General features: G+C 33.2%; 4 protein-coding genes across 4 annotated transcripts; all 4 read right to left on the bottom strand.

Moving 5' to 3' along the window:
• Positions 1–384: 384 nt before the first annotated feature.
• LOC8286822 (uncharacterized protein At3g27210) lies at positions 385–1946 on the bottom strand. The gene is made up of 3 exons (XM_002514894.4): positions 1506–1946; positions 1088–1165; positions 385–990 (listed from the first exon to the last, which is right to left on the bottom strand). Exons 1-3 carry the CDS (start codon positions 1705–1707, stop codon positions 551–553), a joined length of 720 nt encoding a protein of 239 aa, XP_002514940.1. The 5' UTR covers positions 1708–1946; the 3' UTR covers positions 385–550.
• Positions 1947–6286: 4340 nt separating this feature from the next.
• On the bottom strand, positions 6287–10116 carry LOC8286824 (protein kish). The gene is made up of 5 exons (XM_015716641.3): positions 9976–10116; positions 9693–9738; positions 9477–9583; positions 7861–7895; positions 6287–6519 (listed from the first exon to the last, which is right to left on the bottom strand). The coding sequence occupies exons 2-5, from the start codon at positions 9693–9695 to the stop codon at positions 6452–6454; spliced, it is 213 nt and encodes a 70-aa protein (XP_015572127.1). The 5' UTR covers positions 9696–9738; positions 9976–10116; the 3' UTR covers positions 6287–6451.
• A 1142-nt stretch (positions 10117–11258) lies between these two features.
• LOC107260739 (receptor protein kinase-like protein ZAR1) lies at positions 11259–16039 on the bottom strand. Its single transcript, XM_015716801.3, has 2 exons — positions 14151–16039; positions 11259–12226 (listed from the first exon to the last, which is right to left on the bottom strand). Exons 1-2 carry the CDS (start codon positions 15682–15684, stop codon positions 11589–11591), a joined length of 2172 nt encoding a protein of 723 aa, XP_015572287.1. The 5' UTR covers positions 15685–16039; the 3' UTR covers positions 11259–11588.
• Positions 16040–19100: 3061 nt separating this feature from the next.
• Positions 19101–22386, bottom strand: LOC8278402 (proteasome subunit beta type-5-A-like). Its single transcript, XM_048377340.1, has 8 exons — positions 22211–22386; positions 21892–22027; positions 21663–21792; positions 21275–21381; positions 20470–20604; positions 20285–20388; positions 19538–19638; positions 19101–19451 (listed from the first exon to the last, which is right to left on the bottom strand). Exons 2-8 carry the CDS (start codon positions 22009–22011, stop codon positions 19324–19326), a joined length of 825 nt encoding a protein of 274 aa, XP_048233297.1. The 5' UTR covers positions 22012–22027; positions 22211–22386; the 3' UTR covers positions 19101–19323.
• Positions 22387–24225: the final 1839 nt, after the last annotated feature.

Genomic DNA, 24225 nt, shown 5'->3' with positions numbered 1-24225 from the left:
AGGGAGATAAACAAGAAGCTAAAACTTGCATATTCACTTGGTAGAAAAAACATTTACAAGCTTATTAGTACTTTCAACAGCTCCGTGGTCTGTTATTTGATTCAACACATTGGTTCTGCATAAAAAGAAAATAAAACATTGATTGCACTTTGTCACAGTGGCATGGTAATTTCTGCTTATTACACATTCTTCCAAGAAAACTGAGGCTTAACTAAAAACTAGTAAAATTTTGTAGTACTTATCAAATTACACTAAATTTTGTAGTTCTGGGGATTTATAATGGATTTTCTACTAGGAATTACAAATTAATTCACAAAGAAGGCACTTCAAAGAATCTCCAACTATTATAATTGAAACCATCATCAATTTTATCAACACTGGAAATTCTTTAAAGATCTTGGAAAAACATTTTCATATATAAAACTCACTTCATGATTCACTCTAGTAAGTACAGGAAAGTTATTTCTGCTTCTTGCGGCTATGCTGATTTAGAGCTTTGTAAAACTGATAGTAATTAGATACAGCACCTGCCTGATTACGGATATGCTTCTTACTGGCAGCCATTATATGCAGAGTTCAGCCTCTTCTTCCTTTCGCTAAAGCTCAAGCTTCGAACAAAATTTGGAAAGCAACACTGAGCTTCAGATTCTGCTGGTTTTCCTTTTGCACGGTTGAAATATCCATTTGGGGTGGCTTCACTACTGCAAATAGAGCTGTTTACTGATTCGTATGTATTACTATTTCTACATTTTGAAGGAAGGTAAAACGCCATAGACTTGGCTTCTGTCTTGTCTTGTAAATTTTGATTGTCATCAACATCGCTACTGAAGCTCTCGCGAAAGAACTCAATCAGTTGCTTCTTCATATCAGTTGGAGAGGATTCAGGTAATGAATTAACATTGCTGCTAATATAAATAGATTCATCGCATTGAGGATTTCTTATGAAGCTGCTTTGATGAAGTGGAGAAGCGCCACTCAGTGGAGTGAAATCTGCACAAGTACAGCAACTTAGTCGACAACCAAAGATGAAAGAAAATGTGCATGGTAAGTAATCTACAATGCAGAGACGAAATTATCAGAATCTTACCACCATTAACGCTGAGGAAATCTTCAATATCAGAATCTATCCAGGGCTGAGAATCGAAGAACATTTCCTCCCGATTACCTGCACAAGTAACAGACATTTTACTACTAAAAAAACTCTTAACAGGTTCAGAGAGTAGATCAGAAGAACCTCAAGTAAACTAAACATATGCCATATCCCAATTTAGTTCTTGATGATTATCATGCCAACAGTGCAAAATTCAATTGGAACTGAAATCACCAGATCCAATTCTAAGAACTGCGTTCCACTATCATTGAGTAAAGTATGTGGCCAGAAAGCATTATGATCACTTAAAGCATATGCAAAATAAGGGCAGGTCTTTGAAAGGCATGCAGAAACACAGACTGGCATACACAAGAAAGGAAATATATATTAACAAAAAGAAAACTTAGGATCATACTCAAGCCTCTAAAACTTGTTCCATAGGGCGATGGAGCCGAAGATTGAAGCTTGGAATTGCGTTCTGACATGGAAAGATCACTATTCACTTTATTGTCCTTAATGGGTGATTCAATCTGGATATTGTTTTCTTGAGGATTGATAGAACTTTTGAGGTTCATAGCAGGTTCTCTACTCTTTTGAGCTGGAACACAGTTGCCCATGTCTATTACAGTAGTCTATTCTACCATTATAGAACTTGAAGCTAAGCTATCTTGATTGGGAAGACAGAGATGGACTGACTAGTGGGTTTATGCTTGTAGATATGAAAGTTGGTCACTCCAACTACAATCTGGAGAGAAAGTTTATTGGTCTTGAAAGTGAAGTAATGGCATTTACAGAAGTGGGTCCAGTGCTCTTTTCTTTTCCTTTTTTCCTTAAAAAAGAAATTATAGATTTTACTTTGATAGAAGTACTATTGTTTTAGCAGTAGGCCAGTAGCTCCAAGACAAGAGAGAAAAGCTTCTTTTTGTGTGGTTTGATTACTTTGCCTTGAATAGACATCTTTTTTAGTCTTGCCTTTGCTACTATTGATCTTTTTCTGATAACTTTTCTTAATCTTTTGATGTCATATTGGCCTGAAAATCAAGTGGATTTTAGAATGGGAGCCTCAGTCAATCATGTGATATTTGAATCCAAAGGAAATGAAATTTCAAAATCCCAAGATCTTTTGCTTCCTTAGTATTAAGTAGTTAACTTTTTTACTAAACTTATTGATAGGAAGGAAAGACATATACGTAGAATAAATATGATATTTCACAACGTTTTAAATAGAAATAGCAAAAGATGAGACTCTATGCCAATCCAGAAAATGATTGATTTTATGAATAGATTTCGAGTTAAAGCCACTCCATTTGCTATTCACTAATATCTTGACATTACTTCTATGATGAATGATATGTAAAGCATTGTATACTTCGATTATGTAGGCCTATAATCTGTAAAGCCTCAAATACTTCGATTATGTAGTCTACGATCTATTTGAGCTTCAAAATATACTCTTTTTATATTTTTGTTTTATTTAAGAATTCTCATCTTTGAAGTGCTTACTTTCCTTTTATAGTACTAATGATGATAAGAAACTAAGTAATGGATTCTGTAATTGTACATAAGGCATACATTTTGTTTTGGTATCAATCCCTCGTGGAATTGGGGTGAGAAATTCCTGAGAACTTGGGGAGTTTTAATATAAGAAACTGGTTCAGTTGCTAAAGACAAAATTATCTGATATGGTAAGATCATTGCTGCAGCTATCAAGAGGGATTTTATTTTATTTAATTTATATGGTTTCCTGCAATGCGTGAGCTCCACTTGTTCGATTAGTCCTACTACAAGACCTAACTAAGCTGGTGAGAAATTAATGAGGAAGAGGTCCACATATTAAGTGTTACAGCTTGAAGCAGCAATGTTCTTCATGTCCCTTTCTAGTAGTTATATTTCACACTTGTGGAATCAGTAGTGGATGTGGGTACACTAGGTCTCTTTCTCTCTCTCTCTTTCTCTCTCTCTGCCCTTCTACTTGTATGATTTCATTTCCTTAAAGAGATACATATATCATACATCTTCAACTGCCCACCTACTGTTGGGTGTGCATAGTACAGGAAGAACATGATTGAAATATGCTTATATACCCTTTACCTGAAAAAAGATTTTTTTACTCTAATAGTTTGCATAATAGACGGTAAGAGTTTTTTCTACCTCAACTAAGATATTGAGTTCGAACTTTGAATAAATAATTATGTTAAAACTCTTAAGATAGTATTGCATTATAAATTAACACTCTCTCTCTCTCTCTCTCTCTATATATATATATATATATATATATATATATATATATCAAACTTAATTAACAGTTAGTTGGTAAAAGGGTTGGCCGGACGAGAACAATTGCACTGCTCCAGAAGTAGTAAACTTCAACCAGAGACTACCCTCTAAGGTATATATATCAATTTTGGACAAACAGCTTTTCAAAAAGAAGAATAAGGATAATTATTCATGCTGTACATATCTTGTTGTGAGTTGCAAGCATTAACCTTATGCTATTTTTATTAATATTTATTAGAAATCTAATGAGATCTGTGTTACATAATAAGAAAAAGTCATCTCCTACCGCTAATCATAAAAACGATAAACTCCTACTAAAAATGATAAATGATTAACAAAGAGACTCAAAATTTGAGAATTTTTCAATTCCTATCAACTAGATCTCTCTCTGACTGGGGCTCTATGCTTGTATGTTTCCTTGCTACTTATTTTTGCATTAGAGAGAATACCCAGAAATCTCCATTTAGCATGGACTGATCCATTTTCATTTTCGGTTTTAGTATGTGCACTGAATTTCAAAAGTATCGGACTGGTGGTTGTCAAATTCAAAATGAAGCAACCCAAGTAATCATGTTTTCTCTAGAAAATGCAACATTTAATGACTGTATGAGATGAAAGTGATGTCTGCTTTCTCAGCTTTTTTCCATTATAACTTGGAGAAGCTTTCTAGCTTGTTATAATTAAGATTGGAAAAATAATAAAAATATCTGTATTTCTTTAAATCAAATTTACAGTATTTTCTTTCATTTTAACTGTGTTAAAATATTAAAAATACAGTTTTCTAACACTTTTTTTTTAATTACAATTTTGATTTTTTTATTTTTCTTTAGTTAATTTTAAATAAAACAAACGAAAAACAACTAAAGAGCAATCATACTGTAAATTAAAAAAAAAAAATAGAAAAGTAGTATTTAAAAAAACTATGCAGTAAAAATAATATTTTTTTATTAATTTTAGGATATTCTTGAAAAATCCCCATTAAACTTTGGATTGGCCTGCTAAACTCCTAATATTTACTGCTGTAAACATTTTACAAATAATTTCTGCAACGCACTTCTCTTGTTCAAAAAGTTGGAAAATTTAACCTCCATTGTGGCTTTCATAATGATCAGAAAACACTAAAACTTGTAATATCAACATATGTTCAGCACAAATAAGACAATATTGATAATAACAATTGGTCTTTTAAGCAATGTATGAAAAATGAGTCGTGGAATTGATCCAGCTTGTCTTTATCTTAGTTAAACGGCTAAACCCTGAGACAAAACTCAACATCATTAACAAACTTTATGGCGTGCCTTCACCGATGAATACTGTCTGTCCTAATGATGCAGCAAGCAAAAATTCCAAAATAGAGCTGCTTCATATATCTTCAATCCCATAACGGCAAAACTATCTGTTTTATATTGTATAGAGTGTACAGCAATTCGTTTCCATGACCCATACAATAAGATTCAACAATAAATAAAGGAATTATAGTATGGAGCATGCATTTTTGTACACCCTCAAAGCCCTTAGGTATGGGTGCATGTGCAGGTCAGGGTGTGGGCATAAATGTTAAGTGTGGTAACATGTTTCTGGATGTAAAGAATCTAAGGTTCAGCGTCAGGTTTATTCTAAGTAAATATATATGTGATGATTATTTCAATGATCAAAGCATAAATCTTTAGGAATTGTCACCTTAATATGCTACCTCCAATTTCCATACAAGATATTTCTTAGATGAAAACAAGGATCATCCTGTCTTGGGACTTGTGAGGAGAAACTGAAGAGCATATTCAATATAACATAACCTATGATGCCCACATCATTATCATATAATGAAAATCTAATGATCAAGGAATTGGGAAAGGATGACACATACTAATAACTTGCATCTCAGCCCCACAGAGCATATATGATATAAAACTAAAAATACTATTCAACAGAATCCATTCAGATGGATACTAGGATGTAACATCATTTTCAATTACAAATTAATTATTCTTCGCCTGGAAGGCGTCTTTTCTTCCAGGTTTTACTCTGTCTTTTACTGATATCTCCTCCTACCCTCTCTCAATCCCCTTCCCTTTTCTTCTCTTGTTTTTCCTCCCTATAATCCTATAAAAGCCATCTCTATCAGACAATAGTTAACTTCTTGAAGTAGAAATTGCAAAGACATGGAAGCAAATGGAATGAGAACAAGGAGCTTTCGCTACGAAGACTACAATAATAGAAGGGTGTTTCTCAGGAGCTATCCCCTCCAATGGGAAGGAGAAGACCAAAAGGCTAATGAGGAGATGGGTAAGGTCACCAAGGAGAACTCTGGGAAAAAACCAATCAAGAAGATAATCCTGTCGATAATTCACTGGGGGGAAGGGAAAATTGTGGTTTTGAAGAGATTCCAGCATAAGCTGACAGTTTATGTCATAGCTTGTATCCCCACCAGGTTTAAATTCCGTACAGCCCTAATTTCAGCTTGAGCTGTAGCCTTTTCTTCCACTTCTGCAGAAGATAAGTGGTGCCTCTGTACATAGTAGATATTTTGCAGCTTTTAAAACTATTACAAGCCCCCATATATTTACCAATTAATAAACATAACGTGCACTCCAAAATCTCTACAATCCAACTCTCTCTCTCTCTCTCTCTCTGTAACAAGGTTGAATGGCATTTTCACTTTATATCCAATGAATCTCAGAACTTTTAACATAAGCAATTCCAAACCTAATCACAAGATAAATTTCCTAGGTGATATCGATCCCAAAGTCAGGCAAAAGATTTAAAGAAAAAGCAAGACAATAGCGCAGATTTTATAAATCATGCATTGGAATTTTGGCATCCAATATAACCTTACCAGCAAAAGGGTCTTCCGAATCTAGTATTGATGTGGTTGTACGAAAAATAGGCTAACCAAAAATATATATTGACCAAAGAAAGACATCAAAAAAAGTCCATAAAATGGTCATTTAACAATGGTTATTGATACACTAATTATCACACATGATTTGATGACACCAAATTCTGATGGGTGGCATATTTACCCACAAGAAAGAAAGAAAAAAAATTGAGCTTACTTCCTAATGCACAGACAGGAAGCTTTCATTGTCAGAAAAATATTATTGACACGCCCATCGTGAAGCACCCTACAGCCACCCAGGGACTCAAACGCTCACCTATATCAGCAACCACACAATTTTATCAGACTGTAATTCAGGCTAAGCACATACAGCTTCAAGTTCATAAGCAATAAAATACATATAGATCTTATCATAACATACCTTCAGTTCTAAGTTCCTTTCACATGATTTTAAATGATTACAGGTTTCCTTTTAAATGATATAAATATGATTACAACTTTGGCTTCTAAACACAAACCAGAAGCCAAACTACTTGTGTAGACTTAGAAGAAAGTAATAAATAAATTAATCAAATGTCTGCAATGTTCTACTAGTTTTTCTTATTCTATGTCATACAATCTCAATAGCATCCTCAGCTTTCAGAGCAAAGTAACTGGCTCCGCAATACTGAGATCAAGTCCATCCCTCTAATAGGGGTGGAGAAAAAAAAAATTTCTCTGACCAGAAATTAAGGATATTTTTTCAGTTAGCCCATATGACTAGCTTTCAATTGGTTCCCAACCATAAAATGAATTAATCAAATTTCTGCAATGCTCCATAATTTTTCTTTTCATTCTAATGTCATACATTCAGCATGTGAACGTGAATAGCAAGGTAACTGGCTTTACAATATGGAGATCAAGTCAATCCTTCCAACAAGGGTGAAGAAACGAAAACAATTTTTCTGACCAGAGATTAATGATATTTTTTAGTTAGAGCATGTGGCTAGCTTTCAATTGTATTTCCAACAATGAAAATCAGAAATCTCAGCACTAGATCAAAATAGATATGCAGATGATAACGGTAATCATATTACCCTTACTGTCACTAATGACAAGGATTCCTATTTCAAGTTAAAATCTCATGAAACTTCAACACCATTCCTTCATTCTCAATCAACAGCTTAGGAACACCTTAAATTTTGATAACCAGCTAGGAAACCTGCTTGAACTAATTAAAATCTTTTGACATTACATTTGTTCCTGATAAATTTTACCAGAAATAACAGACTTCAATGTGTGCAAATCAGAATTACATATTAGCTACCTACCTGTCCCACCCCGACTCAGCTGTTACTAACTAAGCTACAACCTCCAGATCTTCGATCTTCTGCACCTATGCTTAATCCAAATTGTTGTCTAGGGCTGTATTCATTTTTGCATGATATGTAGCTTTCTTTAAATATTTACTTTAGCAAATAATTTAGCAGAGACACATTTCTTTGAAAACTATACTTCCAAACTCATAACTAGTACAAATACAGAGTAAAGAAATACATCATCCGCCAAAACAAAAGGGTTGTGTCAGAATACAAAAAGACCAACAGAAAGAGGATATGTGAGATGACTTTATCTGGTCCTTAAAGTAATGGCAAAGCATTTAGATAAGGAAGCTTACCTATTCTGGCTGCCTTCCAAAAGAACCCACGGAACCTGTCCATAAAATTCATATAGACATTAGTACCAAAAACCACTCTTCCTTATATATAAACCTCAATGATAACAGATCACATCAATATGGCTATTTTGTAAAATTATTGACTTGAGTTCAGCAAGGAAAGAGTAAAAAAGCAACTAGTTGATAGTCTAACCAAATGCAAGACTGGAAGAAAATATAGTAATCTGTAATAGTAAAAGGCTATAATATCTTTTGTATTGGCTGTAGCTTTTTCCAAAGTTGCAATTCTATCTTTTGTTCGACAGTCAATAATTTTGTGGGATGTGTATTTTAGCATCAAAAGTTAAACATGCTATTTGTGGAAGGTCGAGAGCTACTGGCTGCATTAGTATATCAAGTGTTTATAAGTCATATAGTGTAGCTACAGAAATGAATTTGAACAGCAAAACATAGAAACATGGAACTTAAAAAAACAAGACATTTTCCTTTTTAGCACTTTGAGTTTTTGGTTTACGCCATCAGACCAATTTCACCCTATGAGATAGAGCAGGCATGTCCATGGAAAGGGACTCAATATTAGGCAAGCCAAGACCAGGTACAGTCTCTTGTTCCCCCTTCCCCCCCACCCCCCACCAGGGGAAAGGGTGAGGATAGTGGGATTTTCCAGCCACTGCCCACCCCTCACCATTGCCAGTTCTACTAGCATTCCATCGAGTGTGAGATAAACATGTGTGATGGCAAGCAAATGCGACACTTCAGATAGGCAGTAGGCTAGAAAATGACTCAACAATAGGTGGGATTCCTTCCCCTCCTCAAGGGGGAAAAAGCAATTTAGTTGATAATCAGCTCAGCCACCTAAGTGGCAGTAAGCAAATTTTTTAAAGACATTGCAGGCCTAATGCTTTCAAGTCGATGCACTAGATCTAAAATCTGAACAGATGATCCCGAAGGCAGCACCCTAGCAGTGAGCATCCCAAGCAAGGTTCAAGGAATATGTTAAGGGTGTGCAGCAGCATTGGTGTCTGGCAATTTTTGAGAAGTAGCCTGAAACCTTGGTAATAGAATGCTAACTCACTCAACATAATTAAATAATTAGTCAACTTGGATGAGCATTGACAATAAATAAAAATTTGCCAATAGTTTGAAGCATTCACATCATTTAGCTTGAAAAAACCGATAACTCCAAATGCAACTAGAATAACCACAAAGAGTGAGGGTGTTTGCTTAAACTAATGCAGTCATTGGTCTATCTCCGTAGAAATTTTAAGAAAAAAACTTATCAGAATCTCAGAGACTCTTCCTTTCATGTGCACTTATACAATGTGTCATGATTGACAGAAACATGGATTTTTTCCATATTTACAGCAAAATACTTTTAACAAAATAAATTCTATTTCATTGATGGAAAACAACATCAATTTCTAATCAATGTCTTGCAAAATCTAAAACTTCATCTTCATAAATCAACTCAAAGCTAAAAGTTTATCCTTTGAAATGGGAAAAATCACATTTACAATATCAAAGGAAATGTACACCTTTTAACAAAGAGCTACCCTCACATTTAAATCACAGATTATAAAATAAAAACAGAAATAAAAGAAATGAAGGATGCATACCCTGTTCTCTGCTCCAAAATTGCAGGAAAATGCATCTTGACATAAGTGCAAGTACAAATTCCCAATAACACAACCGTGAGAAAAGAATGAAAATTGAACAGTGCAGACTGAAAAACAACAAAACAAGTGAAAAAAAATACGTCAACATTCATTTCATTATTACAGTAAAAAGAATCTAGTTCTTCAAAAATATTTATAAAAAAAAATTTACTTTACCATATCTTGATCCTCCCCAAACAGCCAGCTACCCTTTCCTTCAAATCTACAAATTAAAGCAAACAAAAAGAAAACATTCAAGTGATATTAACATTTACATGAAGCAAAAAGTAGCTAACCTTTTCGAGTGATTATTATTTACAAGTCATAATTAATGCAAAAATTGTTTTGATTCATTAGACAAAACAAAACTGATACAGTTGATTCTTTGGGAGATTAGGGCTTAGTGAAGGGAAGAGATAGAGGTGCAGAATATAAATAAGAAATTGGAGAATAGACTTACCGTTAGACTTTCGGATCCAGGATTTGCCTGAGCTTAAAGACAAGAGAATGCAGAGAGATATCGAAAGGAACCGTTTTTTTATTTTTTTGCTTCGACGCTAATAGCTGTAAACTGTAAAAACTGTAGTAAAAGAGAACAAATAGAAAATTTACGTCACCGGAAGTGCGTCACTGGATACTTCAACTAGCTGCCACGTGTTAGAAAATAGGTATGTTTTATGCGTGAAAAACCCACGATTTTCTTTTTCTGAAAAATTATTCATTACATATGAGAACTCAAAATTTCTTAATTCTCAAAAATCTATATAATATTCAATTTTTTAATTATAAATAGAATATTTATTTATTATTAGATTTAACTTATGAATGCATAAAATATATTTTTAAAAATATTTTTATTAATCAATTTAAGGGGTTTTTAAATTATCATTAGATAGTAAAACATAAACCTAAACTTTTGTATATAACAAATTATTTTTCTTATAATTCATTTAATATTATATCGATTTTTGTAAAAGATATTGATTTGTATGTTTTCTTAAAAAAATATATTTTAAACACTGAAAAAGACAGTTTTAAAAAATTAATTTAAAATAAATAATTTGAACCAGGTTTCATTGTATTATTTAAATTGTTTTATTTGTACTTGTATAATATATAACAGCGCACTCTATTATTATATATGTAACAAAGAATCAAAATAAACATATTAAAGATTAGAATTATTTTTTTAAAAATAATTTCTAATCCATAATGTCTTACCATGAAATGTTTTAAATAGATTTTAACTTCTCAAAAAATATCATTATATTTAAATTCTGATTTATTAATAGATTATAACTTATATATATATATATATATATGTGTTGATAATATTTTTATTTTTTCACTTAAAAGATATGTATAACAATGTCAAAAGTTATAATTAAAAAATTGACCCACTTAATGCACGGCATGCAAATTTTTCTTTTTTGATAGCATATCAAAGAATTAAAATGATAAATAGTAAATTACATTATTAAAAATAAAAATTATAAAACTATAAGGATGTGTTAATTGTAACAAATAATTAGTATTTTACGAATAATTAACATTCACTACTAAAGCCAATTGTAATGATCACTTGGAATTGTAACTGTGAATTTGGGTGCCTTCTTCTACCGATTTCTGTATTGAATGAATGACTAAAATTTTAACCCTAATGCAACTTACCTCAAAGGAGTGCTATGTTTTTTGTCCTCCAATCTGCCAAAGTGGCAAAGCCTATATAAAAGAGAATCAGGATGAAATAATCTTTTTTTATTACAGTACATCCTACTTCCCAGGGGGATGGAAATTTAAATTACAAATAAACCTACTTCCATAATTCTCAAGAAGAAAAAAAAAAAAAAAAAGTATACTGATCCAATCATGCTAAGCATAAACTTCCTGAACTCCAAAAAATTTGGATCCAATTTATAGTCATTAGCAATCCAAGTTAAATGATGGCTGAAGCAATCTTTAAGCAACTTCAACCTCTCAAATGCCAAAATCCTGTAATGCCCTTTTGCAAAATCAAGAATTTTTCAAGAGCTTGTTTCTTGGAAAATTGAAGCCATCAGTTTGTTTTTTTCCCTATGCTCCAATCCTTTCAAGATTTTCAGACACATTTTTCATCCTGGGTCTCACCTCAGGATCTGCTTCAGTGCAGGCAAGGGCAACATGAAAAAGTGCTAGCACCTCCTTTTTGGCATGAACTTCTTGTAACAATGCTGGATCAACCATTTCTGATAAGGTGTTCTCTTCTTCAAATCCTTTCCTCACCCATCTAACTATGTCAGGAATTTCTATAGAATTTGATGTAGTTGGTGAAAGTTCAGGAGATTTCCCTGTCAGCAGTTCTAGCAAGACAACTCCAAACGAATAGACGTCCCATTTCTGTGTTGGTCTGTTTCCAGGAACACGAGCTTCTGGGGCTCGATAGTTGTTAGTTCGCTCGGATTGGACCGATTTTAAGTAAGGCAAAGCTCCACCAATAAATCCACCTGAAGAAGAAGGATTGTTGCCAGTGATGTTGATTAGCCTGCTTAGGCCAAAATCAGAAATGTGAGGCTGGAATTCGTTGTCCAGTAGTATGTTTGACGGTTTAACGTCTCCATGGACAAATTTTCTTGGACTACATTCATGGAGGTAGGCTAAGCCCCTGGCTGTTCCCTTGGCAATTCTTAGCCTGGTTGCCCATGAGAGACTAGGAGATGGCTGACCACTTCTCCCTGAAAATGATGAACTTTTATAAATGGTTGTACCTTCATGGCTAATTGATGAGTTGAAAGGTAAACAGAAATTAATTTGAATATATGTCTGTGCAGAGTGACAGCAAGAGCACTCAGTTTATGCTGCTATATTACAAAAAGCTAGACAAGATGTTAAATGTTGATTCTGCTATGCTACCCAGACAAGGAATAGGAGCAATCTTAACATTGTGAGTCCTGAGAGGATCATTTCCTTTACAGTTCTATTCAAAATGACCTAGACTTGAAAGTTCAAGCTGAAATAAATAGGAACTCAGATTCTTTAAAATTTGTCTTCTTCTATATTTCATCAGGCCTTGATAATGTTCCAATTATGAAGTAAAAAATGGGCTAGTATGCTAAAGAGGTCAGACATATGGGGCCCAGCCTGGCCAGAGAGATATGAATGTAGTATGGTCCCTTTGAGGAAAGCATGTCTAGGCTAAGAACTCAATCGACTATTAACTCAATGGCCCTTTAAGAACATGCCCTTTACCATTTTTCACCTTAAGAAAACACATAAACCTTTGAAGTAAAGGTATGGTACTAGAAAAGTGGAAAGTAGGTGAAGAAATAAAAGTCAGTTGTTCTAGCTAAAGATTCAACATTCAGAGAAAAGTAAAGAGGAAGTATGCAAAGGAACCTTCATAAAGTGACTTTAAACAAAAGAATCTGAATCCAGGTATGGAGTTGAGAAAGGAGCTTAAGAAAATGCAAGACCAAGAGAGTCAAAGGAGAGGGTGATAAGATCGATCAACATTAGCGGATCACAAGCTAGATACAAACTTACAAGGAAATCAAAGTTGGGCAACTAAAAAGGAGTAGTAGTGGGTCATTGATTATGAGTTTCTGCCCATTCCCTTGTGATTGGAGATATAGAAATGCTCAAGTTCCTCCTAATCATCAAAAAAAAATACAGTACACCAATCCCATACATGGTCAGGCCAATAGTGAGGGGACCTACCAATAGGTGGATCTCACAGACAACAATGCCAACCTAACTCTTATAGCCAACAATTAACTTTGAGAATCATATAATATTCAAAACAATCATTTTTCTTTTTTACCACCTTACATGATGAGTATAACCCATGAAAAGTCAAAATATAACCATGTCTGTTATTATCTACAAACACAAGATCCAATAACATGGCCATTTTTTGCGCCATTTAAAGGAAACATTATCACAGAATAGGCATTGGACCATTAGATTAGATAGTACTTAGAATAAGCAAAATTGAACACTAGGCATGCTTATATGCGGTTAGCAAGGGGGAAAGCGAGAGGACACAATGCGCATGGACCAGAAAAGGGAAATACAGTTAGGATGAGGCCATGGGTTGGTGCAGTAAATCATAGCTGGTAGGCCACATGCCACCATTAGTGTCTAGACCATGATGACTAATAACATGGCCATTTATTAGCACCTATTTAATGCCCCTAAATTCCCTCTGGTTAAAGCACCCAATTAGTGCTGCTACCCACTCTGTCCCCTTCACTTCACTATTTACACTTCAATTCCAAACCCACAAAGCCAGTGACAGCTACTTGGAGCACCTCATCCTTGCTTTCACAAAATGTAAGTGTACAATTTATGTAACTTAATAACAGAAAGGAATAGCCTTTAACATGTAGATTTTAGAACCCTAATGAGTTTGGATTCACACAAGTTAAAGCTCAATTTCAAAACTTGCACATCTGTCTAAAGTTGTGACTAAGGTTCATGTAAAGACAATTAGTAAAGTTCCTTTGTTTGTTCTGAGTTTAATCTCATGATCCACCTAATATCACTCTAAAGTGTATCAGTTAAGCTCGGACCTAGAAAATCAAGACTTAAAGAATCAAACAATATTAAAAATAGAAAAGCAGTTACTAAAAAGAGAAAAAGCGGCAAAAAGAAACTGACCTTTCAGAGCATAAGCCAAGTTACCATTGGAGATAAAATCACTAATAAGAAGTTTTTCATCAGGAGCCCAATAATAAGCTCTTAACTTCACAACATTTGGATGTTTAACCTTCCCAATAGCCTGAACTTCAGCAACAAACTCCTTATACCTCTGCTCTCCTCCCTCACCGAGCCGCCTCACAGCCACCGGAATCCCATTTCCGAGCACAACCTTATACACAATCCCCAATCCACTTTTTCCCAACACATAAGCTGAAGCTCTAAGTAATTCATCTAACTCAAAGCTAAAACCTTTATCAATTGCAACCAATTCCCCATCTCCTTTCCCTCTCTCTGTTGCTGCTTTCTCAATATCTTCTGCTTCTGAGTCCTCATTACTAAAGCCATTAACACAAGAACATAAAGCACAAGCTCGATGTTTCTCATTCCCACCAAATTTAGTCTTCCCTGTGCAGCTACAACCATTAGAATCGTCTTTCTTTTTCCAATAAAAGTAGACTATAACTAAACCAATAAAAGCTACACCAAATGCATCAACTACTGATATAAGTATAATCAACCCAGAACTTAATCCTTTCTTGAGACTATTATTACTATTAGATTCCTGCGGAGAATTCTGACTCGCCGGAGAACTCTGTGAAGAATCTTTGCATGATTTTTGAAGAGGAAAACCACATAATAAAGGATTATTGAGAAAAGCAGTTGGTCCTTGATTAGCAAATGACCCAGTCTGAGGTATTTCACCTGTTAAATTATTGTTCCTAAGATCAAAACTGACAGTCACAGGTAAATTCCCCAAAGATTTTGGGATTCTACCAGATAATTGATTAAAAGAAAGATTTAAGGTATTAGATAAAGACTTCAGTTCACCAAGATCATTCGGTATTGATCCAGTGAATTCATTATCAGAAAGATCAAGCTGAACTAAATTATCTAATTCAGGCCAAATCCCAGCAGGAATTTCACCAGAGAATTTATTTCTAGATAAAATTAACCTTTGTAACTGCTTACAATTGTTTAAATTCTCTGGTAAGGAGCCTGACAAAGAATTGTTAGAAAGATCAAGATTCTGTAGTCTAGGAAGATTACAGATAGAAGGAGGTAAAGAACCAGAAAGATTATTGCCATAAAGAAAAAGACTATGAAGTGAAGTAGCATTAAAAAGATCAGCAGGAATTGACCCATAAAAGTTATTGCTATGAAGATTAAGTCTTCGAAGATATAAAAGAGTTCCCAGCTCTGAAGGAATATAGCCACGTAGATTTTTGCCTGAGATTGCGATTCCAACTACACGTGGGTCTGGGAATCCTGTTACGTTCATGCAAGAAATGCCTGTCCATTTGCACGGAGTTGGGTCATCTTCATTCCAGTCAGAAAAAGGATTGTCACCGTCAGGTTGATCAACGGCTGATTTTAAAGAGAGGAGAGAAAGGCCATCAGGAGAAAGAGACACAATTAGTTTTGTGTTTAGCAAGAAGAAGAAGAAAGAGAGGAAAAGGAGCAGCTTTGTGTTTAAAGATCGAATCTTTCTCATTGTGTTTTGAAGTGTTTTTCTGTCTGTGCTTGTGCTTGTGCTTGTTGGTTTTCTAAGTGGGTTTTTTCTTTTCTCTCTGTTTCTGGGTATAGAAGAAGAGAAGAGAAGAGAAGAGAAACAGAGAGATAGATATATTTACAGTGAAGAAGAAGAAGAACAAGAAGAAGGAGGAGGAGGAGGTAATTGGGTCATGGGTGTCGAGAGATTTATGAGAAAGAGACTTGAGAAAGACGAGATTTTGATTGAAAATGGAGCCCACCTCCCGCCAAAAAGAAATACAGACAGAGACATAGAAGAGAAAGTTGATAATAGGAAGGGAGTAGAAGAAAAGCAATTGCATAAGCTTTGTTGTGTGTTTGTGCAGCTGGTTTTATTTTATGCAATCATGGTGATTTCTTTTTTAAAAATTGTATTTTTTGGGTTGTTTTGTTAATTTTCTTTTCGTGGCTTGGAAACAAATTAACTTCTGTTATTGTTAGGAAACGGGTACAAATTTGGAGGTGTCTTTTGCCGTTTCATTATCAGTTTCACAGTTTGGTTTGTTGTAGAGATAAAGTGGTAGGGTAAGTGAACCTAATTTGGCGAAACTTCTTCCGGCCACACAGCCAACGGAAGGAGACTCAAACTGGAGACCTTTCTCATTCTCATAAGTGAAAATATTAATCAGATTACTTTCACAATCATGTTTGGACAGTGATTATAAGAATTTAACCATTATCCATTTCTTTTTTACACTGTGTAATTCAGTGGTTAGAAGAATCAAGTACTCTCGAATCCTTCCTCTAGGGGAAATTTGTGGGTAGTAATTTGAGTATTTGATTATCAACATGGCAGATTGTTCTCTGCAATGACAAAAATGACTGGGAGTTTGTCCTTTTTCTTTTTTTACTTCTTTTTATGGTGAGTTTAGGATCAGCTGAAAAATAATTCTAATCTTTCTTTCTGATAATTTTGTTATCTCCAGATTCTGGGGACATTGAAAAGGACTTACTATGGGACAATCTCATCAAACGACAAAGAAAATTTTATTTATATAAATGAATATAAAAGGGACATGTGATCTGAATGGTCCTGGACTGACCTTCTCCTCCCCCAAGTCAATTCACCAAACTTTGCCTACAGGGTAACTGAAACTAAAATCCCAACACTTATAAACTTCTAACAGTGTTTTCACTGTAATTTTACCACAAATACTAGCTAACAATTTGTTGATAATACTACATTTTGACAGTGATAAGTTGCTAATATTTTGTATGTGGTTATACTGATAAATATGCATAATAGATAACTGTCCACACAGGTCTTTGAAACTAATCCTATCCTTGCCCAGCAAAAAAGAAAAGAGTGAATAAGCAGAAAGAATTTCTTATTTTACTCAAAATTGCTTTTAATAATCAATGCTGTTATCTATTTGATGTAACAGAGAAGTAAAAATGGTTGGTGCAACCTCTTATTTAATATATTAATACTTAATAAGAATATCAAAATAGTCACTCAACCTTTAGAAAAAGAAGAATTATCCAAAAACATTATGCTATTAACCATAGGATAAACCTTAAACAACCCAAGAAAATTAGCATGTAATTCCTCTAAATCCTTGATGTTTATACATATACTGGCTAAGATTAGGAAGTTTTCCTTTTGAGATCAATCTCTTTCATGTAACCAACACCACTTTCTTGGAAAATAACATAATAATCTCATTGACACTTATGTTTCACATTTCCAAGCCATTCTTTTTGTCTTATATATTATTTTTCTTGACTCATAGTTAAGGTTCATGAGTGGTTTTAATTATTATTATTACAATTGCTTAATGGAAAGAGTAGAATGATTAAATCTCACTTTCAATCATGAAAACATGCTTAGAAGCTAACAAAGGATGAGGGGGAGAGGGAAAGAGAGAGAGAGGATGTGTCCAGCTAGTACTATTGTTTGCTTATTAATGTTTGCTTCTCATTTGTTTACAGAATAGTTGATATATATATATATATATATATATATACAATCTTGGAATACAGTTGTAATAACATTATACACCTCAGACAATAGCATAAAAAAAGTGAGGAATCTATATAATTAAAACTCATAAAGCAATAATATGCATGCTGATGCTTATCAATTCATTTTGATTTCTGTTTTTCTAATCTATATACAAGATGTACTCAATACATAAATAATAGTAGGAAATCATTTGCTTTTTCAGTAGAATCACTATGTTCTTCTATTAAAGACAGCATACAGGAGTGCAATATTTCAAGAAAGGGAAAGAAAGAAAGAAAGAAAGAAATACAGTATCCCTTTGCTTGGTGTTGAAGGGATGCCATTGATTTTGGCATAGAATGTAACCTTACCCTGATTGGCACTTGGGATTGTTCAAAGTGGGTCCAAACTACCACAAAACTAGTTCACTCCTCGTCATACAATAGGTTTTACCAACAGTTTATCATTGAATAAAATAGGGTTTACCAAAGTGTCAATAGATCTCACTGAACTCTAATCAATATCTGCAACTTCCTCAGTATATTTACATTTTTCACAATCATTTAACCAGGTCCCATCTTCTCTCAATCATACATGGCAATATAAGAATAGGAAATGGATCGAGATCGTGATATGTTTTGACCATTGAATACAAAATTAGTAGTTGAGACTCCTCACCTAATAAATAACAATTCACTTTTTTAAAACATAAACTTAGAAATTCTTAATAAAAGATCGACCCTTCAATTTAAAATTACAAAAGGGAAATTACAAACATGACATGCTGGGCATAGGAATGGGGGAGGATTTCAATCCATAAAAATGGGCCATTATGAGCACTTATATATGAATATGACCTCCTTTCACACTGCACTACCTACATTTTAACGCCCAAATCATTCTTGTTCTTGGGTTCCTTGCCATTACACAAGGGGGAAGAGAATTTACAACATTCTCACAAAGGAGAAATATTAATAATACCTATATTTTTTATTTTCTTCAAATTTTATTTTATTTTATTTTTACTACATTAATATTTTTAATATTTTAATAACTACAGTTATTTTTTGATTATTTTCAGATAAAAAAAATTGAAAAAGAATTACAACCGTGGATTTAAAAAATTAAAAAACAGTATTTTTAAAGAAAATTAAAAAAAACAGTAATTTTGGAAAAAAAATTTAAATAACAAATATAATATTTTTTCTTTGAAACATTTTCGTTTCTAAGAAAGCATTGGAGCTAAACATCCAAATTATAAAACCAATGCGGATTTACACCGAACTCGTGATGGTGAGACCGCAACTGTAACTCCCAAGGACTTGCTCAAATATGTCATTATTAATCACCTCCATCGTGTCAACCCAAGATTAAGCACCCCGTCCAAAATAGAGTTTCAAGTAATAATAATCCAAAACGCCCGGCACAAAGAATAGCTGCATAAATCCCCTTCTATTCTTTCTTATAAAGACTAAAAGAAACAGAATTACATAATGGAACGATGATAAGAATAGCCTACTCATGGGATTAACTCAAAGCAACATCAATTCATGAATTGTTCCAGTGATAAACTCAAAAACACCAGTAATTAACAGCTTCTGCTACATAAGATGTAAATGCAGGCCATCTCCATTGGATAACAGGAGGGAACTTTCCTCATGCCCCTGTTACTTCAACCATTTCCTGTTCCACCGTACTGGGCATAACTGGATAGTAATGGTAGTGAAGTTCTCCAACATCATCGCCAGATAGCTTCTTCCATCCATTGGGTCCAACATAATAAACTGATTACAAATAAATATCCAATTTAGATTAGCTCATTCAAGCATCATGCGGGCATGCAAATACATTAGCGAGAGTGAGAGAATACCGCTGGCAACTCCTCCACTGGCTCCATCTCGGAATGTAGCATGATAAATAGATCTTCTAGCCAACTCTGCAGCTTCGTCAATTGACATATCAAACCGGTACCTAGAACGTAAAATTTTGTTAAACCACTATAAAATGCAAGATATGGGATAAAACATATAAGAAAACTAGGCACCTCTCTTCCAGAGAGGTACTGTTACTTCATTGGATGAAGCAACAGCCAGAGTAATTCAATTTTGGAAATCAGTGGTTTAATCAAAGATGTAATGAGGTATATATATCCACTAAGCTGTTGGAATGTCGTGTCAAAGCCCATCAATTTTATCAACTGTGAATGTTATTAAGAAATTGGCTTCTTCCTTTTGACATAACCATGTAATAGGACTTAAAATAACATGCCACTTTGAGCATTCTCCCCATTCATCTCACAGTTGTATCTTATCAACTTCAAGATCTATGAAACCCTCATCTTCTTATTGACCATTTTTTTTAACAGAAGAACACTCTAAATTTTATCTTTACAATTTTCCTGTGCTTCTAGCTATTTCAAAATTATTGTCCATATTTAACGTTTTTAGCATCAGCCATCAGACATTGCAAAAACAATACCGGCTCCTCAGTTCTTTAATTGAGAAACAAAAAACAAGGTAACATTTTTCTTCAGAAAGGAAATTTCTCTCAAATGCTTAAACATTATTAGTCACGACAATGTTCTAAGGAAAATTAAAAAAGGAAACTAAACACTTACCCACTATCTAGTACACCATAAGCATACGGGGAACCCGATCCAACTGAGAATCTTGTTCCTTTCAGCCTTCCTCCTTCACTATCAACATAATATAGTCCAGGACCCTGCAGCAAGAAGAAGATAAACCTTATATAACTTACCAACAGAAAGAGCATGACAATACGGTTATATCCACATGTCATTACCGTTTCATCCCATCCAGCAACCATGGTACCAACAGACAGACCCATTCCACGGTAGTTGTACAGAATGTTGGCTAAAAGCTTTGATGCTCCTGTGACTGAAATTCTACGTTTGTTTGCTAATTCATGTAGCCGACACTGAGTGATGCCAAAGAACTTTCATTAGCAGTTGGAACACAGATAACCATGAACATGAAAGATATAGTAAATTAATTATAAAAATAAAAATTATACAGGTGATCTCATATTCAATCCCATGCAAAAGCCAAAGCATGCATACTTGCATAGGCACTCAAAAGTATTTTACATAACAGGTGATTATGCAGCAAGTATCATACATGCTAAAAGGATGATTAATGTTGAACAGAATGCTATGGGAATAAAGCAGTTGTCAAAGTTCTACCAATTGGCAGATCTGTGTGGACACCAGTTTTGACATCAGTTAAAGAACAAGTACATTTGTATTATCCCTCCATCTAATGAAGCAAAAATGTTGGGGGAAAAAATAGCCATTAAAATGTCAAGGGAAAATCTTCAATTAGCCTCGGCATATTGAGAATTATCGGTCATGATGAAACAGTGTTTTAGGGAGCACTATATGTATCCTAGCAAAAAGTCAATGACTACATCTGCAGTTGCCTCGCAGGTCAAAAAAGCATACAATACAAAAATTCTGGCCCCAATTAATTTAATGGAGTCATTTAACATCTAATCACCACCCTTACTTTCAAAAGCAGCCAACAGCATATGGGCATAAAACAACCATTTAATAGAAAAAGAAAGAGAAAGAAAATACAGAAGTCATTACCTTAATCCCCAGGTTTCTATGCCAAAACTGGCAGTCAGCAGCTCCTCCAGCCATTGTACCAAGCATATAAGGATTGATTTCAATGATCTTTTTAACGGACTGTGATGCTGAAAAATCAAGCAGGACAAATTTTTGATTAAGAAGTATAATCGTTTTTGATATTCAAGTCACAGGAAATAGAAAGTAACATGAAACTTAGGAACAACCTAAGAATTAAGATGACATTGACATTCAAGCTCAAACAAAAAAAGTAACAGACACAAGCATCCTGATACAAAATGCACGAGATTTTCATAGCTCTAATATGCTATACAATTAATAAATCAAATAATCGCAATTTAAGACACAAAATAAATCAAAATTGTACAAAACACAAACAATCACATACAGATATAGCCTCCCATGCTAGCTCTAGAATCAGCAGCAACCATGACACCCTCTTTAAAAATAAAAGCAAGTGTGGTGGTTCCCTTAGCATGCTTCAGCGTTTGTTTAGCTTCACTCTGAAAACCATCAAACTAGCAAACAGGCAAAAAAAATAAAATTCAGCTCATAGATATAATATTCAAATTTCTCTCTTAACACAAATGCAAAATCATAAAATACTTATAACTCACATCAGAAGTAACAGGAAGCTCAAATGACGCCGGAGCCGAAAATCCATTAACCATCTCACTACTGCTACTCGCTCCAAAGAGCGGTGCAGTTGATTCAAAACCACTGGTATCAAGCTTCATGATCTAACAATAAAACCTAAGTGACGCACACAAATTTACTAAAATTAGCATAATTTTACATATACCCATTAATATACAACATAACAATTTTAAAAAATCCAAAAAAAAAACCCTAAATTTCCAATCTGCAAGAATCCCAAATAGAAATAAATCTAATTATAAAATATAAAAACAGAAGAGATTAAAGAGAAAAACTTACCGTTCTGGAAAAGAGAGAAATTGAGAAGAGATCGAAAGGTGAAAGAGTGAAGATTTTTGACAATAATGGAGGGAATTAGGAATTGTTTGCAGAAGGTTTTATTGATACCGAAATAATGAGGTTTCTTGTGCTTTGGGCAAGAAGGTTACTGGTTACTGGGCTTTTACTTGGATTTGAGCTTTTTATTTGGGCCTTCTTTTCAGGCTTATTAAGGTATGCCTTTTTATGCTTGGTAATGACCCCTTTTTTTAAAAATGAAAAATCAAAGAAAAAGAAAAAAAATGTCAGCAAGTTTTTCAGATTTTAGGTCATTATTTTATTCTTTTATGAAATAATTAGCCCAAGTACTAAATCATAATATGCCATGAAAATATATGATTGCAATACCACAAATAATTGAAATTCAATTTCTTGATCCCGTAGGCGGTTGAGGAACAAAATGAGAAATTCGTCCAAAAAAGTGCTCACGTCTAATTAGTTAATTTGTGAAAGAATAACTTACCAAGACGATGATTAGTAGCTGGTCCGATTATTCTTTTATGAAATAATTAGCCCAAGTACTAAATCATAATATGCCATGAAAATCTATGATTGCAATACCAAAAATAATTGAAATTTAATTTCCTGATCTCGTAGGCGGCTGAGGAGCAAAAGGAGAAATTCGTCCAAGAAACTGCTCACGTCTGATTAGTTAGTTGGTGAAAGAATAGCTTACCAGGTGATGATTAGTAGTTGGTCCGAGAGGATCATCAGAATTATTTCCATTATTTTGACTTTATTCAACATCCAATAAACATTTCATACATTAATATTTTTAAAATGACTCTAAGAAATGAGTTAGTTGATATTTTTATATAAATTTTTTCATAAATAAAAATTATATCTAAATCACTTACAGAAAATCAATTTTTTTTTTGAGAATTTAAATAAAAAATGAGATAATTACAACTATTAAACTTGATTAGCAAAGGAACCGGCCTTTAAATTTTACACGTTTAAAAGTTGTCAATAATCTCATTTTTCTTATCCTTAAAGACATATTCATAATTGTTAATAAATTAATTTTTTTATTAATTTATAGATTCATAAATTATATTCCTAATTGAACATTAACTCTAATTCTAAAAATAATATATTAATTAATATTTAATGTTATATTAACTAATAAATAGTTTTCTAATCAGTTAATAATAATAATAATTCTATCATAGAAAATAACATATTAATTATATTTTAATATTATATTAATTAATAAATTAGATCTATAATTAGATAATGATTCTAGTTCTAAAAAAACATCTTAGATTATATTTTTAATATTAAATTTAATAATAAATTAAATTTTTAATTATATAATAAATTTTTAATTTTAAGAAATAGTAATATCAATTATATTAATATATAATAAAGATTTAAAATTTTAAAAAAATAAAAATATTTAAAAAATAATTAATTTGATATTATTTTTAAAATTTTATAAATTAAATTAGATATTAAAATTTTTATTAAATTTTATCTATCAACTTAATTTTATAATCAAAATAATGATAATGGTCATGCAACACACAGATAAACGACTAATAAGGTTAAAAATAACAAATTTTGTTAAAGCTAATAGATAAAAATTGAAAAAATGAAATACAAAAGTACTAATTTATTTATTTTTCTTAAAAATAATAAATGATAAAACAGGCCATGTGTGCATAGGAGAGGATAAGCCAGAAGACAAGTCTATTTTTGGGCCTGTCATACATTCTAAACCAAGTCGATCAATTATGCAATGCATTCTTTAATTGTTTTCCCATGCAAAGAACTTGGACAAAACCAGAAACTTCATTTAATTCCAGCCCCACATTTTTCATTCTGCTACAGTACAGTAAGAGCCCCCCACTACAAATTCTGTTCTCATTTTGAGCTCCCAAATTTTCTTTCGAAGCAAATAGATAAATTAAACACATTTTCTTCTATAAAAGTGGTCTATAAAATAATTAAAAATCGCTATCATGCTACGTAAT

This window comes from Ricinus communis, chromosome 7 (genome assembly GCF_019578655.1).
Source record: "Ricinus communis isolate WT05 ecotype wild-type chromosome 7, ASM1957865v1, whole genome shotgun sequence".
In the NCBI taxonomy this organism is placed as follows: domain Eukaryota; kingdom Viridiplantae; phylum Streptophyta; class Magnoliopsida; order Malpighiales; family Euphorbiaceae; genus Ricinus; species Ricinus communis.
The sequence above is the reverse complement of the archived record's forward strand: the minus strand, read 5'-3'. Positions and strand labels throughout refer to the sequence as shown.

Coding starts and splice junctions, on each gene's coding strand:
- LOC8286822 (XM_002514894.4), bottom strand. CDS start 1,707: ATGGGCAACTGTGTTCCAGCTCAAAAGAGTAGAGAACCTGCTATGAAC. Junction 1,166..1,505: donor AACAAGTTTTAGAGGCTTGA/GTATGATCCTAA, acceptor TTACTTGTGCAG/GTAATCGGGAGGAAATGTTC. Junction 991..1,087: donor TTTCCTCAGCGTTAATGGTG/GTAAGATTCTGA, acceptor GTACTTGTGCAG/ATTTCACTCCACTGAGTGGC.
- LOC8286824 (XM_015716641.3), bottom strand. Junction 7,896..9,476: donor ATTTTGGAGCAGAGAACAGG/GTATGCATCCTT, acceptor TTTTATGGACAG/GTTCCGTGGGTTCTTTTGGA. Junction 6,520..7,860: donor TTGGAAGGCAGCCAGAATAG/GTAAGCTTCCTT, acceptor TTGCTGATATAG/GTGAGCGTTTGAGTCCCTGG.
- LOC107260739 (XM_015716801.3), bottom strand. CDS start 15,684: ATGAGAAAGATTCGATCTTTAAACACAAAGCTGCTCCTTTTCCTCTCT. Junction 12,227..14,150: donor CTTGGCTTATGCTCTGAAAG/GTCAGTTTCTTT, acceptor CATCATTTTCAG/GGAGAAGTGGTCAGCCATCT.
- LOC8278402 (XM_048377340.1), bottom strand. CDS start 22,011: ATGAAGCTTGATACCAGTGGTTTTGAATCAACTGCACCGCTCTTTGGA. Junction 20,605..21,274: donor ATAGAAACCTGGGGATTAAG/GTAATGACTTCT, acceptor GGCATCACTCAG/TGTCGGCTACATGAATTAGC. Junction 19,452..19,537: donor CAGTGGAGGAGTTGCCAGCG/GTATTCTCTCAC, acceptor ATTTGTAATCAG/TTTATTATGTTGGACCCAAT.